This window comes from Dipodomys merriami, unplaced genomic scaffold, assembly GCF_024711535.1.
Source record: "Dipodomys merriami isolate MVZ:Mamm:240054 unplaced genomic scaffold, mDipMer1.0.p SCAF_4, whole genome shotgun sequence".
Lineage (NCBI taxonomy): Eukaryota > Metazoa > Chordata > Mammalia > Rodentia > Heteromyidae > Dipodomys > Dipodomys merriami.
The window spans coordinates 71,346,262-71,364,138 of NW_027205603.1; the positions used below are offsets into that span (position 1 = coordinate 71,346,262).

A 17,877-nucleotide genomic window follows, 5' to 3' on the forward strand; every position below is an offset into this window, starting at 1 on the left:
TACTAAACATATAGACATAATTGATGGAAATATTTTTCTTCTGCTTTCAGTTTGTGGTCCAATGATTCCTTTTGGCAATCATCTCCAGAAAATAATTATACTATACCCCATCCAGGAGCAAGTGTGATTATTCCTGAAGGTAAATACACAAATATAGATAGGACAGATGGTTATGCTTATGTAACTTAATACTACCACAGATAGATACCTCAGTTAATAAGGTTTCTACCTTTATGTGTTCCACCTTGGGAAAAGAGTACATCTGAAGAGGGGCAGTATAATTTGTGGCCCTGATATGAATCAAATTCTTCTGGGTTCTGTATAAGTTTAATCCTCACTGTTAATAGTAATATAAACTGGGCAGCATGGAGATGCCTATTGTGCCAGCTGCTCAAGTGTGTGAGAAACAGGAAGATTGCTTGAACCCAAAAGGTCAAGGCTAACCTCCATAGAAAATAAAGTAAGTAAGTAAATTCAGTAACATTGTCTATGAGTGACAGGATTGTATAAAAAGATAGGTCATAAAGTTCACACCCAAGATACACTGATAAGCTTGTTCATGTTTTACCATAGGCCACAGCTAGTGGATTACAATATTTATATGTACTGTTTTACAGGAACCTGGATTGTAGCTGACACAGATTTGCCATCAATGGAAAGGCTCATAGTTTGGGGTGTTCTAGAACTGGAAGATAAATCCAAAGTGGGCAATGAAGGGCCTTCTTACAGAAGAGTTGTTTTGAATGCTACCTACATATCAGTGCAGGTCAGCATAATATATTTCAATTTGTATCTTTGTCAAGCAAATTCTGATCTCTAGATTTATTGAGATAATAACAATAGAACATACTCAATTGTGAATAAAAATTGAAGCTGTTTTAGCCCAGGAAATGTGAGCCTCTGATACATCCAGAATTATTCTGCCTCTCTTTAAATTGTGAACTCAACATACCTAAAGGATTAATGATCAAGATATGTTGAATATAAGGTTGGCCTGGTTTCAATTCTTCTTAAAACATTTTCATTGCTATTAGGTATGTTGAACAATGAGCTTGAGCCAACAATTAGTCCCTAGGAGCTCCAGTAAAAAGCAAAAGCAATTCAGGAATTTTTAAAAAGAAAGAATATTTTAAATACCTATTGTTGGAGCAATCAAAGCCTTATCTCATAAACCTCAAATTGTTTATAAAGGATAAAGAATGGCTAAGTCACAAAGCTATTAAGCACAATTTTGTAAAAAGCAAAGAGGGAGAGCAGGAAAAAACAAGGGGTAACAGATTCCGACAAGAAATAAGCTCATTGTCTTATTTATGTAATTATAACCCCTCTATACATCCCCTTTACAATAAAATAAAATTTATAAAAAGAAAGTTCTTAGGTTTGCTTTGAGAAAGAGATAAAACCAAGCAACATAGTCTTGGATGCTGTAAAGGGTATAACATATGGTCTTTGTAGTAAATCGAAGATACTACTGAATTTTTCATTATTTGTTTGTTGGGTAACCTTGAATAAGTTATTTGTCCTTTTTCAGCATCAGAGATTAGAGTAAGTCTTAAACTGTGTAATTAACATATACAAAGCCTTTTCTGTTATTTGTGGCATAGAATCAACAAGCATGTAGTGGTGGCTATTGGGATTAACAATGATGCATGATAAATGTCATAGTTCAGATATGTGTCACATATATATTCTGTATATGGCATATTGCATTCAGATACAATATGGTCTGTTCAAACACATGTGTTTAAGTGTTAAAGTATTGCAATTTTAGCCAGGCGCTGGAGGCTCATGCCTGTAATCCTAGCTACTCAGGAGGCTGAGATCTGAGGATCGCGGTTCAAAGCCAGCCTGGGCAGGAGAGACTGTAAGACTCCTATCTCCAATAAACCACTAGAAAACTGGAAGTGGTGCTGTAGCTCAAGTGGTAGAGCGCTCGCCTTGAGCTGAAGAGCTGAGGGACAGTGCCCAGGCCCAGAGTTCAAGCCCCATGACCGACAAAAAAAAAAAAGTATTGCAATTTTAGGTCCAGTTCTGATAGTAAGTAAATACTGATTTTGACCTTGGAAAAAGCATTTATATTACCCTAAAGTAAATGGTTTAACCTAACTTCCATTTTCAATATTGCTATAAAAAATGGAAGTTATTTGCCAGACACTAGTGGCTCATGCCTGTAACCTTAACTACTTGGTAGGCTGTGATCTGGGGTTTGCAATCCAGATTCTTCTCTCCAATAAACTTAAAAGAAGTTGGAGGTGGAGCTGTGGCTCAAGTGGTAGGATGCTAGCCTCGAGTAAAAATGGCTCAGAACAGCAGCTAGTCCCTAAATTATAGCCATATGATGGGTGTGGGTACACACACACACACACACACACACACACACACACACACACACACACACACACACACACACACACACACACACGACATTTATTCTCCCTAGGGGAGACTTCCATTTACCTTCTAGTTCTAGTTCTTTTTTAGTGGATGAAATACTTTCAGCTCAATTTTTAAAAATTTAACAATTTTCTGCTTCACCACAGGGAGGTAGATTAATCGGTGGCTGGGAAGATAATCCTTTTAAAGGAGAATTACAGATTGTTCTTAGAGGAAATCATACTACTCCAGAATGGGCTCTTCCAGAAGGACCAAATCAAGGGGCAAAGGTCTTAGGTATGTGTCTACATATAGCAAATGTGCCTTGGCAGTTTTCAGAGGCTACTTTTAAATATGTAGCACTAGAGTGCATAAATCATGTCACAGTTCTTTATAGTAAAGGGTCATATAAGTAGTAAAAAAATTTTTAAAAAACTAAAGCAGAAATAGATGCATATATTTAAATTAAAATGTAATATATTATAAAACCAAATTTAACAAGGTTAAATTAACAAATATGTGTGGATATTATTTGGCTAGTCTAGTTGTCTTTATTATCTTTCCTGATACAGCCATAATACTCTTGATTTTAGTGATTTTCTCTTAAAAGTCCATTTCTTTCTTTCTTTCTTTTTTCTGGTTTGTCAAGAGGCTTGAACTCAGGGCCTAGGAACTGTCCCTGAGCTTTTGTGCTCAAGGGAAGAGCTCTACCACAACTCTAGCCACAACTCTAAAGTCCATTTTCTTAATAATATGTGGATCCATTGATTCTGCTGTTAATTACCCAATAGCAGCTGTGGTTGAGGTTAATTTCCCAGGGGTAATAATGTACTGTGCATATTTCTTCTTGAGCCTAGAAAGCAAAGGACCTGAAAGTGTTTAATGTGATCACAGTGAAAGCCCACTTTTATTGCATATTTATTTAGAAGACACATATAAGCAAATACTATTGCTTCATCATACAATTTTTAAAACTTACCCATGAAGGGGATTTTAAAATGGCTCGAGATTGAATTAGCTCTCTGCTAGCATTCCTCAGGAAGCAGACAAATTCCATCTTAAGTATATTTATATATATTTATATATCTTTTTTCATGTGTTTGTTTTTATTTCAACAGTAATTTCAAATAATATAGAACCTTTCCAGCGAAAATATTCAGAGAAAATATGTATCTTTCCAATTGTACTCTCTTCAGGAAACTAGTATTGTTAATAATTTTCATGTGTCTGCCCATTTAAAAAACTTATACCCATATTTATATTTTAAATAGTTATTAGAGGGAGCTGTATTGTTCCTCTTAACAAAATTAAATACATTACAATGCAATGTCTTCAAGTAATATTATAGAAATATTTCTAGATAAATACTTTATTTTATAGAACAGTACCCCTTAGTATTAATGTTAAAATTCATTTAATCATTCTCCCATTGATGTACATAGTGGGGTAATTCTTTTTAGAATTTCTAAATATTATTACACATCTACCTATTGTATACTTTATTTCATTGTTTTCTTTTTATTATCTATAATTTGTCATTTTGAAAATAGACTGATATACAAAGTTAAAGGATGTAAATAATTTTCAAAGGACTTTTTAAAGAAAACATATAAAGGAATTCATACAATTCATACATATCAGAGAAACATAAATTTTTTATTTTGGGTCCAGTTGTGGGCCTGAACTCTGGGCCTGGGCATTGTCCCTCAGCTCTTCAGCTCAAGGCTAGCGCTCTACCACTCAAGCCACAGCGCTACTTCCGGCTTTTTTCTTTTTTGCTTATGTGGTGCTGAGGAATCGAACCCAGGGCCTTATTTATGCAAGGCAAGTGCTCTACCACTGAGCCACCTTCCCAGCCCGGAAACATAAAATTTTTATATTTGCATTGAAAAATTTCTGTCATATGGACTACATTCCTAGAAATATGACATCTTTTAGCACAGAGCCTTCATTTATTCATTAATTCTTGAATATTCAATTACTTATTAAAATGTATTCATGAATGGTCTCGCTTTATCCTAGCATCTAACTCAGCACTGTGTGGTGAAAAAGTAGCAATGATTTTTCTCCTTCAGGGGTGTTTGGTGAGCTGGATCTTCATGGACTACCTCGTTCAATCTATAAAACTAAACTGTCGGAAACTGCAGAAGCAGGTTCCAAGGTCCTATCCCTGGTGGATGCTGTGGATTGGCAGGTAGAGAAAATATTGTGCAGTATAAAATGCATACAGAAGGGTCTACTTAAAAATGTTTCTTCTCTCTTTATGAACATTTTTTGCTTGTGTGATCAATTGTCTAGATGAGAAATGTGGATTTTACAATCATCTCACATAGGGATGACCTGAGATTACACAATTTTTAAATGTGTACCAAAATTGTGGTCTGAAAGCTTCTTTAGAGTACATATGTTAATGTGAAAGAAAAACTTGAAGGTTGCTAGTGAAAGTATTAGTTCATAACACATTCTTTCAAAAGAGATAATGTAATTATTTTAAATGCATTTATTGTTATATTGGTTACCTCTTCTAGTTTATTATTTTATCTGTTAAGCATTTGGAAAGAAACAAAGCTCAAAATTTTTCAAATAATGCTTGTGTTGAGTGGATATTTTGACAGTAGATATTTTGATTTTATAAATGGTAAATTCACAAGTTAGAATTCTTATTACCAAACAAGCATATGTACTTATAGAGACCTAACTGTACACTTTATTCTGATACTGTGATTGCCAATCAGATATACATTTAAAATTATTTAATAGTTGTTACTAAGAAATATAAACTTGTTTTCAAAAATGTTCTTGAATTTGGCACTTGAAATTTTTCTAAGGAGGGAGAAGAGATTGTGATAACGACCACAAGCTATGATCTCCACCAGACAGAAACTAGAAGTATTGTTAAAATCCTGCATGGTCACAAAATTCTCATTCTCAATGATAGCCTTTCCTTCACTCACCTCGGTAAGTGTCTGCTCTTTAACAAAATGGATAGTTTGTTTAAAAGTGTGAAGGTGTTCATGTGTTAGTGTTCTTCCCCATGATTATAGTTCTTTGCTAAAGCATGTTACATATATTTTCATAGTGCAATTTACCCAGATTGGCTCTCGTACCAAATTGGTACTACTAGTTATGCATTGGCTATCATACAGGTTGCTATATGCATTCATTGCTTCACTCATTTAAGCAAAGCTCTACTGTGTCACACTCAATGGAATTAAGACCCTAACACCTTCTGTTCTAAACAAGCCACTAGCTAATTCTTATGCACCATGGAATTTTAAAACCCTGATCCAAAAGCAAAGGTTGTCCTCACTTGTCTCATGGACATCTTCAGCTATCACTTCCTTTTCACAAAGGACCATGCAAGCTGAAACTGTAATTCTTGGGGAAATATGCACATTGGTATTCTCTGATGAAGTTTTTGTTATCATTTAAATTAAAGTAGGACCTTCCTAAAAGCCCAGTCTTTCTGTATTTTACTTGCACTTTTCAATCACATCTCAGAAAATGTGAACAGACAAGGAAGCTACAAAACCCCTCAAAGACTCTAATGTCCATGAGAAGTGCAGCAGTGAGGGCAATAGGATGGACCTGGGAGCCCTGGATGTGCATATAAATGAAACTTAAAAGAACTTTTATCATCACACAGCACGTGTCTGTGCCTATCATTTTATATCACATTTTTTCTTGAAATCAAAAGAAAAAGGTTTTGTTGAAGAACCTTTGATTGATTATAAAACACTTGGTATAATTCATTAGAAAGCAGCTGGGGAAGTGGCACTGTGGCTCAAGTGGTAGAGCACTCGCCTTGAGCTGAAGAGCGCAGGGACAGCGCCCAAGCCCAGAGTTCAAGCCCCAGGACCAACCAAGAAGAAAGAAAGAAAGAAAGAAAGCATCTGGGTCTTTAGAGACTGACATTTATGATTATTTCACTAAAAGTTCTAAATATTCTCTTTGTTTGAAATGTACCTGTTTACCATAAGGTTTTAGATAAGGTTTCTAGAAACAGTAAAACGTGTGTTTTACAAATCACTAAGAGGTAAATGTGCAGATAGTATATACTAATAAAGAATTATGAATAATTAATAATTACAAAGAATTGTTATTAATATACAATGTGCCATAGGAAAAGTGGGGTTAATCCATATTTAAAGGTCAGAACAAAAGATAGCTGTGTATTGTTCATTCTTATGACTTTGGGCAACACTTTTTTTTTCTCATTTTAACTCTTTATCTATTAAAATTAAACTACTTGCATTGCTGAAAATAATATTTTCTCATATAATTTGGAGTGACTGAAACTACCTTAAATACTTGTTAAGCAATATCTGTAATTGCTGATTACTATAATTTTCTTGGTGCAATGAGAGGAAATATTTTTTCCATTGCATTTATAAACAAAAGTTTATCTTTTTTATAAATAAAAGGCTATCTTAATTTCAGCCTGCCATATATATGTTCATCATGCAATCCTAAGCACTTTATGTATTTTTCATATTAGACAATTATTTAGCCTATCAACTATACAGAAATTAATAAAAACATATTTCTTAGCATTGACATTGATTTAGCCCACTTTATGTTGCAGCTGAAAGATACCATGTCCCTGAAACAGATCAGAGCTACACATTAGCAGCTGATGTTGGGATACTGAGTAGGAACATCAAAATAATTGGTGAAGATTACCCAGGCTGGTCCAAGGACTCTTTTGGTGCACATATTTTGGTTGGCTCATTCAGGGGGAATATGATGACTTTTCAAGGTTGGTATGAATTTAGTTTTTTTTCCTAAGTAAAATATAGCCTTTTGTTTTAGTTCTTCAATACTTCTCACTTTTTATATGAATAAATGGAAAAATAAAACCTGAAGAGTGATTATATAACTCAAGTATTACACTTTAACGAAATTCTCTCAGATTATTGTCTGTATTTTTATAGATAATCAAAAGTAGCAAACTAATAGTGACCTTAAGTAAAAGCTAAAGAAGCCTCTCATCAAAACAAATCATTTTATAGTAAGTCCAATAGATCATCTATTATTTTTAAGGAAAATTTCAAACATATGCCAAAAATAGAACAGCATAACAAATTCATGCAATCAGCACTTTCAAAATTTTCAATTTTGCCGGTTTTGTTTTATCTAAATCATTGTCTTAAAACTTTTGGATTCTACTTTTTAAGATATGTTCATTTATTAACACCAAATGATAGTTCTAATTTCTCCAATTTTCCTCTGTACATCATGTCTCCCCTTTTATGTGCATTATTTGCTCAAAGCAGAAACTAAATAACATGCACATTGATACCAGTTACAAGTCTTAAATCTTTGATTCATTTCTCTTTTATGATGATGTATTTCTTTTTTAAGACAAGTGATTTTTTTTCCTATAGTGTTCCCCACAGTTTAGAATCCAATTATTGCCTTCCCTGAATTGAACTTGTTCCTGCCCATCTTGTAATTCTTGAACATAAGCTTCAGAGCTGGGGTCTTGGACAATTTTGGGGGCAAGAATTCTCTAGAGTTGCTGATACTGTGTGTGTGTGTGTGTGTGTGTGTGTGTGTGTGTGTGTGAAAATACCATACAGAGGGGTTACAATTACATGGGCAAGGCAATGAGTGCATTTCTTATTAAGCATTGTTTCCTCCTCCTTTGTTTCCTCTTCCCATCCTTCCCATCTCCCCTCCACCCCCATGCCAAAGTTGTAAAGTACTTTTTCTGACATAACATCTTGTACATCTCATTGTTGTAATTTTTCTATCAGTAAGCATCTATGATTGTTTCTCCTTTTGTGGTGTTAGCAGACTTTAATAATTATTGCATAGGTCAGAGAGCTTTAAATCCTTACCACTAGTAATCTAATTATCATTTAATCACAAAGCTTTAAAAGGGTAGTAGTAATCATTTTAGCCTGATTTCTATTATTATTCCTGTGTTGTCTACCATATATTCAATCTCTGCAACATGGATTTTTAAGACAGGCTTTTCTATCCTAGTCAGCATGACTCTTGTCCAGTGCATCTTATTAGATATCAGGTTTGGGAAGAAGAAATATCCTTTACTCATATTTTCCAATCAGGAAATTCCATACCTCAGTTTCCTTTCCTACAAGACAGGAAGAGGGAGAGTTCAAACTAATAGAATGCTAATAAGAATTATTGTTTTACAAAAAAAGATACCTGGGTTTGAAATCAGAACCTAATGCCTGTTAGATAGACATACTACTTTCCCGCCCAAATTAGTTGAATTAAACCACACATTACTTAAGTCTGATTCTCTTTGCAACCTGTAACTTCATTGACTCAGTCCTATCCACATATCTGAATTGTAGACCTTTTCCTAATTGTAAAAATTGTAGACCTTTGTATTATTTTTCTGTAATAACATACCTATGCTGGGCACTGGTGGCTCATGCCTGTAATCTTAGCTAGTCAGGCCACTGAGATCTGAGATCTGAGGATTGCGGTTCAAAGCCAGCCTGGGCAGGAAAGTCCATGAGACTCTTATCTCCAATAAACCACTCAGAAAACTGGAATTGGCACTGTTGCTCAAGTGGTAGAGTGCTAGCATTGAGCAGAAGAGCTGAGGGACAGCGCCCAGACCCAGAATTCAAGCCCCATGACCAACAAAAACAATAAAATAAATAAAATAAAATATCTCTGGTCATCATATAGTAAACTAGTTTAAACATGCTTAGTACATTAGCACTTCAGAGGTCATAATTAAAATATCAATATAGTTGAGAATTTTTCATCTGCCTTTAAAGTAAACATACGGCTTTTGCTTTATTTCATCACAAATTCAAGACAAATATAGATTTTTGTTTTAATCAGGCACTTGGCATAGAGTAATCTCTCATAGGTTTTTATTGCTATTATTACTAATATAAAAGTATAAATCTATAAGTTATAACTCTAGATTAGTGGTCATATATAAATTACTGTCACTTCTATGGTAATATGACAAACCAGTGAGGAGTTGGCAATACATATACTGAGAGGGATTCTGGAAGCTAATACCATTAGTATAAGTGCTAAGCTCATTTTTTTCTTTCTTGACAGGAAGATCTTTTATTTTTATTTTTAGTATAAATATGTTCTTTATTAAAGATCTATACTAGCTGGAAATGTGGCATGCTTCTCCAAAAATATTTCCTTTTTAATTTTATTTTATTGTAGAGATGATATACAGAGGGGTTACAATCATGTAAGTACGGTTATGAGTACATTTCTTGTCAAACACTGTTACTCCCTCTCCCTCATTTGCTCCCATTTTCCCTTCTCCCCACTTCCTTCACTCCCCCAAGTTGTAAAATTCATTTTCAACAAAGTGTCTTGTGGGTCTCACTATTGCATTTGACACTTTGTAGTTTATTTCACCATTTTGTTATTCTTCTTCCCTTCCCCAAATCAGATAAATGTATATACAAGACACAGGCTAGCAAAATAAAAAACAATGACAACTGGGGATAAATAAAGGGAGAAATAAATAACTTCACATAGTGCATAATAAACACAAAAAACCTTATTGCTTATATTTTGGAGATCATTTTGATTAGCATCATTCTATATGGTCATATGTGCATAGCTATTGTGATCTCTACTAGGACTATCCTAGACATATACTAATTATTACAAATAAGGGAGTATAAGCTCTTTGTAGTAATAATAATGAAATGACAAGTAAATTATATTTGAAGACATTATTTTAATAGGCAAATTTACCCTCAAGGGGAAGAAAATTAGGCCTTGAGAGAAAACAATTAGCTATTGCAATCATTTGTGGTCTTTCAAAAGATACTATGTTTTAACAGACTTATATATGTATAATCAACATTTTATAATTAAATGAGGAAAGAATCTATTGGGGGGAAATCATCTAAGAAGAAAGGCAAGGGGAGAAATAATGTTGAAAAATTCTACATTTCTTGGATTGAAAAAAACAATACTAATGAGGTTTTCAACAGAAATTTTAAATAGTGTGTGTAGCTTTTCAAAAATGTTTCACTCTGTTTTAGGAAATTTTTTTCTTGTCTCCTACCCTAGGAAATGCAAGAATAAGTAATGTGGAATTTTATCACAGTGGTCAGGAAGGCTTCAGAGACAGCACAGATCCAAGATATGCTATAACATTTCTTAACCTAGGACAGGTTTGTATTTAATTTTTGTGCATGTTCAACATTAAATGTTTATCTTCATTTAACTTAACTACATAGCTACATCTTCAAGTAGTTGCAATTATAGTTCTAATACAATCAAACTTTCTTGGATATATTTCCCATCAACATTTTTAGATTCATAGTAGTATTTGATTCACTCATTTCATCCATTGATTTTCAGTTCTATAAGAACCATAGAAAATGTAACAGAATTAAGGTCTGAATAGTGATTCAAATCCCTGCTTTCTGTTGCAATCACAAGGAATAACAATGTCTATGACATGATGTCTATTAAATGAAGTGAGTGCTGCTTAATTTTCTCAAGTGACAAACATGTCTATGTATCTGTATCTCCACCAAAGTTTGAGACTTTGGAAGATGAGAGGAACATATTTCTTAGAAGAAATAAAACAAAATAGTGGATCTTTATAGTTGAAATATCTGACTTCCTTTTCTTTTCTTTTTTTTTTGGGGGGGGGTCAGTCGTGGGCCTTGGACTCTGGGCCTGGGCGCTGTCCCTCAGCTCTTCAGCTCAAGGCTAGCACTCTACCACTTGAGCCACAGCGCCACTTCCAGTTTTCTGAGTGGTTTATTGGAGATAAGAGTCTCATGGACTTTCCTGCCCAGGCTGGCTTTGAACCGCAATCCTCATATCTCAGCCTCCTGAGTAGCTAGAGTTACAGGTGTGAGCCACCAGTACCTGGCGAAATCTCTGACTTTCTTACCAACTCATTCCTATCCATGCTTAAATTGGGAACCCTTGCTTAGAGCACTTTTATATGTAATACATTAGTCAAAAAATAATTTTTAAACAAAAAAAACAAAAAAAATAATTTTTACCCTTTGGTATTTTGCAGATGAAAATATAAATACACTTGAGAATTTTCTAATCTGCACTTAAAAAAGCAATTGTAATTTTGCTTTATTTAATCATAAATTTAAGATATATGTAAATTTCCCAGAATCAAACACTATTGGGAAATCATCTCTTTTTATGGAAAAGTAAATTGAGTATGAGCAGGTTTGCTTACTAAAAAATTACTTCAAGGTTTTTCTTTAAGTATACTGGTATTACTACTACTACGTAGTGTTTTGGTGGGTCTGGGGTTTGTACTGAGGGCCTAGGACTTGAGAGGTAGATGTGCTTCTGCTGAGCTTTGCCTCCAGTCCTTTTTCACACTATGTTTGATACATAATTTCACTTTTTTTCCTAGAAGCATACCTGGGCCTCAATCTTCCTATTTTGTGTTTCTCCTCATAGCTATGATGACAAATAGACATCACCAAACCCAACTATTGGTTGAGAAAGGATAGAGATTGTATACCGCAGCTGGTGTCACTCCATAATCCTCAACAATTAGATTATAGGCATGACCAACAGTACTTGACAATTCTACATTTTAAATATTCTCAGTCTCAATGTTTTATAGGTCCAAGAACATGGCTTGTCTTATGTTCGAGGATGCTCTTTTCACCATGGCTTCTCCCCAGCAATTGGCGTGTTTGGGACAGATGGACTGGACATAGATGACAACATCATTCACTTTACAGTAGGGGAAGGTAATGTACCTTCAGAGGTAATCTTATCTGTAAACTCTAGAGCCAAGCTGTTCAATTGATCTCTCTCTGACAGTGGAAATAGTCTATGTCTGTGCAAACACAGAAATCACTAAGCCACCTGTGACTAATGAATGAATTGTGGCTGGTATGACAGAGGAATTTGATTTCTATTTTATATTGAAGTAGTCCCATATATTGAGCCTAAAACATGGAAGAATGATTGCCAATGACTGAATGTGAATCTAATCACTCATTATTTAAAATACCATGTTTAGATGTGCTTCACATGTCAATCATAAAGATTATTCACAAAGTTATTTTAGTTTAAAATTATATACTTTAAATATTTTCCTTTCTTTTTTATCAGCCTAAGCACTTATGTTTATACTTATAAAAAGTTATGTGTGTATTTGGCAAAATCTATAATGAATCCTGGAACTCGCCTATTCAGAAAGCACTAAGATTTTAATTCAGATATTCTATTAAAAGAGTGGAATTATTTAATGAAGAGTTAGAGGACTCACTAAAATCTAATAGGATCATCTCTCAGGTTCAATCTAGAGAAATAAATTCACACAAAAAGTGAAAGATATTATTTGTAGTATCAATACAAATTAGCATATGTATCTTGGGGGACTTTTCTCTTTTTTTCATTCCAGGCATTAGAATATGGGGGAATGCCAACAGAGTTCGAGGAAATTTAGTTACTCTTTCAGTTTGGCCAGGAACCTATCAGAACAGAAAAGATTTAAGTTCCAGTCTCTGGCATGCAGCTATTGAGGTAATGAGAATAAATTTATATTTACACAAAATTATATGTATAATATATAATCATAACTTCTGTAAAAGTTGTAAATCTTAAAATATTACTGAAAGCTATATTTTCTAGTTTGATAACTAATAAAATGTGTTAACTGGAGTGAATAAGTTGTTAGGGTCCCCAATAACTATTTTTTAAATTTCTTTCTGTTGGTGTCTATTGGTTTAAGTAGTTCACCTAGTTCCTTTCTTCTTCAATATTATTCCTCACTTTCAAGTTCTGGAGCAGAACCACTCCACTGCTGGTGAGCTGAGTTCCTGGTGTGAATGTTACTAAACTCTGAATTTAGCTTCTTCCCTCATGTTGAAATGTAGAATGATAAATCAAAGAATCTCTAAGCTGGGTGCGGGTGGCTCACACCTGTAATTCTAGCTACTCAGGAGGCTGAGATATAAAGATCGAGGTCCAAACCCATCCAGAGCAGGAAAAGTCCGTGAGACTCTTATCACCAATTAACCACTCAGAAAACTGCAAGTTGCACTGTGGCTCAAGTGGTAGAGCACTAGCCTTGACCTGAACAGCTGAGGGACAGCACCCAGGCCCAGAGTTCAAGCCCAGGACTGACAAAAAAAAAAAAAAAGAAAGAAAAGAAACTCTATTTATACTTCTCTCACATTACCAATTGGGTCCTTCTTGTTTTCCATGCATTTTCTTCAATTACTGCAGATGGTATTATTTGGTGGGGTTCGGATATTAGATTACAAGCAAGAAAATGGAAATCACAGAGAAAATATTTGGGCAAGAGTCATTTTTCTCCTATTTGTAGCTTGTAGTTTTTATTTGCCTATACTGTAGGAATAGAAAGGAATTAAAAATAATTACTTTTGAAGTATTTGTTTTTGTCCTCATGCTAATTATTACCCTAGGGTAAAATCAGAAAGCTAAAATTTAGTATACATACAAAAGGTAAAATCTCTCTCATCGATTGATGTTAGAGTATAATCAAATATCATCAGTTCTATATCTTTAAAGTTATTTACAGATTTTGAAAGAAAAAGGTACATATTTTCCATATATAAATCCAGTTCATTCTTCTTTATCACAGCTTTTAAAAATAAGAATGTTAAGTTTGTTTTTAGACTTGTAAAGTTCGTTTTTTGACATAGCATTTTGCCGGGGAGAGGGGGAGGTGGGGGGAGGGGTAAAGTAGCTGAGAAGGTGGGAGGGAAGGGATGGTAGGGAAAAAACAAAGGAGGAGGCAACAATGCTGGATAAGAAATGTACTCGTTACCTTGCTCATGTAAATGTAACCCCTTTGTGCAGTATTTTCACAATGAAAAACAATTAAAAAAAAATCAGGACATTGCTGAGTGCTGCTGGCTCACCTGTAATCCTAGCAACTGAGGAAGCTAAGATCTGAGAATCACTGTTCCAGGCCAGCCATGGCAGAAAAAAGCTGTGAGACTCATCTCCAATTAATCACAAAAAGCCAGAACTGAAACTGTGGCTCAAATTGCAGAAACACAAAAGCTCTGGGACAGAGCACAGACAGAGTTCAAGCCCCAGGACCAATAAATAAATATCTAAATAAATAAACAAATACCAGGATAATATACCTTAAAGCACTAAGATTCTTAACTTTTGCTGACACTGTAAACAAGGATAAATCTTCAATGATCTACACATGTATTGGTTATAGTATAAAATTGTTTGGCAATTAGTTTCATGTGTTGCTAACTTAGTTTTTAATCATAGCAGATTTATTAAATTAATCAATATCACTAGTGAATTGTATAGTCTATTCTAATTACTTTAGTTGTTTCTTTCTTAATCAAATTGGTAACAAAATATAACTAAAACAAATGATAAAATTCTTATAGCATTCCCAAAATACTGGAATTAAGTTTATAGCTCTACATTTTAGCCACATTGTTATTTTGTGACATGTGTATATGCAGAATTCCAATGTTGTAACTCCTTTCAACAACTATCTTACAATTTACCAAAATGAATACCAGGAAACTGGAACTTGTGGTGTTGGGGACATCAAAGGGAGTGGGATAGAAGGATGGAAAGAGGAAAGGTTGGTAAATTCAGCCATGATATTCAAGCTATGGGCTGGGAAGGTGGCTCAGTGGTAGAGCACTTGCCTTGCATGCATGAGGCCCTGGGTTTGATTCCTCAGCACTACATAAGCAAAAAGAAAAAAGCCAGAAGTGGCGCTGTGGCTCAAGTGGTAGAGTGCTAGCCTTGAGCTGAAGAGCTGAAGGACAGTGCCCAGGCCCAGAGTTGAGGCCCCACGCCTGGACCCCCCCCAAAAAATTCAAGCTATATGCATGAAAATGGAACTAAAAAATTGAGGTGCTGAATGTGGTTTGGAGCTGAGGAGCATTATGAAAGGGATGACACTCACCAGAAGCACTGCACTCATAAACTGACATGTTGACTGGAAATCCTAATGCATAATGACTTGACGATAATTTAAAAAATGAAACAATTGAAAATAACTTTTTTTCAGTTTTCTGAGTAGGTGAGCTACCACTTGAATCATGGTCTCAGCCCTACTTATCTTACTATTTTTTATGTAAGGCCTTGTGGGGCTTTTGCCTAGGCTGGCTTAAACACCAGTTCTCCTATTTATCCCTCCTACATAGCTGCTATGATGAGTGAATGACACTAAACCCAGATTTTCTTGTAAGATGGGGGTCTTACTTTTTTGCTCAGGCTGTACTTGAGCCATATTTCTGATCTCTACCTTCTGAGTAGCTGCAAATAGATATGAGCTACTGTATTTATCATTAAATGCAGTTTTTCTAAACAAGATATAATTCCTCGTGATGGTTTTACACCAAACTTAATTCAAGGTTAGAGAGCCCAACTTTGCCCTGTAAGGCCCTGGGTTCAATCATCAACAACAAACACACACACACACACACACACACACACACACACACACACACACACACACACACACACACACTACTTAATATAATTTCATTTATGATGTTTCAGTGGGGTAAATAGATGAACTTTTTCCTGAAAATAAAATGAAGTCTCCACAGGTAAGGTGTCATATACTTGTTCTAATTTTATAGTTGTACAACAGCCTAGTCCAAAACATTTTCTTTTTCTTTGTACTAGATAAATAGAGGGACGAACACAGTGCTACAAAATAATGTAGTTGCTGGATTTGGAAGAGCAGGATACCGCATTGATGGTGAACCATGTTCAAGTAAGTCTTCTAACACATAATCACTACAACCAGAAAGCATTTGTCCAAACTGGTTAGAAATGAATTATCATTTGTATATTCAATATGTCCTTTATATTACTTCTGGAACCTAAAGATTTCAACAAGGTCAAATCTTTCAAGAAGTATTGTTTCCAAAGAGAAATGGATAAGCTTTTAAGAAAAAGTGTACTTTTCCAAGTTTATGATCCAAAAATCGCTAGCAGCAACTTCAGCCCTTTGCTTGGTTGGCATGGCAACAGTGAGTACCTTGCCCAGCCCTATGACTGCTTTCACACACAAAAAGCAGCACTTCCAAATAACAGAGACATGTGCCTACTGGAATGTGACACTCTTTCATGCTTTGGTTTTGATAGACTCAATACCTCTTATTTGTAAGTTAAAAGCTGCATTCATGAAAAAAAATTAATAGCTACCAGGTACATCTCTCTATTGAACTTACCAAAGAATTTACCAAACATAAGCTTTTAGCAAGGCTGGATGGAAACAGGAAAACAAACGTACACTGCTCATTGGAGGAAAGACTGGAATAATTTTACGTAGCTGAGGGATTCTGACAATAGCTACCAAAATCATGGGTGCACTTACCTTTAACCCAAAACTTCCATTTCTAGTAACTGTTGCCTTTCCACACTTAAAACATGGTTAATGAACGACTTTATTCCCTGTCACATTATCTGTACTACCAGACAGCTGAAAGCCACTATGTGCCCCTTAATAGCAGATGAGTTGTACAAAGCTGAACACTGGAACATGTCTCTTTGAAACAAAGCAAAAGAGACATGGAGAAGTCACAAGTATATCCTCAAAGGATAAGTGGAAGCTGTAGAATAATACAAATACATCCTTGTAGAAAAGGAAATTGAATCAAAGAGAAAAGAAAATCAGATACTCTGAGCAATTCGTTTGTGCTGAGGGAGGGAGTTATTTAGGGTACTGGTCCAATTTGAACATACATAACCCATCTGCTTTAATTATAATGTATGGTAATTTGTATACTTGTTTCTATGGTATTGAGGATATTTGAATGGAATATGGGTTATTTCATTTTATTTTGAAACAATCATGGATCGGGATTCAAACATTTTAATGGACAAGCAAAGTAAGATTTCAAAAGATTAAATAACTTTCCCAAGATCACATACACATCAATGCAAAACAAATACCAAAGACACACTTATCTCTACATTGCATGCCAGGATCCAGGAATACTATGATGAATAAGCAAGCATGGTATCTTCTTCTTATGAAGCTTAGACCCAAGTAGGGAAGGGAAAAGGGAAATTCACAAATAATTAACCAAGTGTCAAGTAACATTTTAATTGCATGTCATAAAACTATTTTAAAAGCAGCCAGAGAAAGCTTTTTAAAGAAATAATTCTTAAAATAGTATGATCCAAAAGACTCAGGGACAAAACAGTGTGGGGAGGGGTAAGAAATAGCTTTTTACCACTGCAATTGGTATTTCATTTCAAGTTTAGGTATGCTAGAATCTAGATCTCATACTCTTCCATTTGAGTCATGCCTCCAGCAAAACCTCATGCTCTTTCTAGTAAAATTCATATTTGGTTAATCAGGACTACTAACACTATTTTTTTTTGCAAATAAGCAACAAACTTGTAAGACTTTTAGCAAGGAGGGTAAATTATAACTGCAGAGCCATAAAAATGTTAAAAGTGTACATTAAAGTGTACACTGGAACTAATATATACCTATAGACAATTGTGTAAACCTTTAATACTGTCTATTAAAATAATACAGCTTGACTTGCAATGTTACTT

The 17,877-nt window shown here is 34.7% G+C and overlaps 1 protein-coding gene across 1 annotated transcript in view; it reads left to right on the forward strand.

Moving 5' to 3' along the window:
• Pkhd1l1 (PKHD1 like 1) overlaps positions 1-17,877 on the forward strand; it is a 149,432-nt gene that overhangs the window by 106,391 nt on the left and 25,164 nt on the right. Inside the window, exons 54-63 of the mRNA XM_069991271.1 lie at positions 51-139; positions 618-766; positions 2,541-2,670; positions 4,449-4,567; positions 5,202-5,331; positions 6,959-7,132; positions 10,414-10,517; positions 11,957-12,086; positions 12,746-12,867; positions 15,988-16,078. Coding sequence (XP_069847372.1) covers positions 51-139; positions 618-766; positions 2,541-2,670; positions 4,449-4,567; positions 5,202-5,331; positions 6,959-7,132; positions 10,414-10,517; positions 11,957-12,086; positions 12,746-12,867; positions 15,988-16,078 — 1,238 coding nt within the window. The remainder of the gene's footprint in view (positions 1-50; positions 140-617; positions 767-2,540; positions 2,671-4,448; positions 4,568-5,201; positions 5,332-6,958; positions 7,133-10,413; positions 10,518-11,956; positions 12,087-12,745; positions 12,868-15,987; positions 16,079-17,877) is intronic.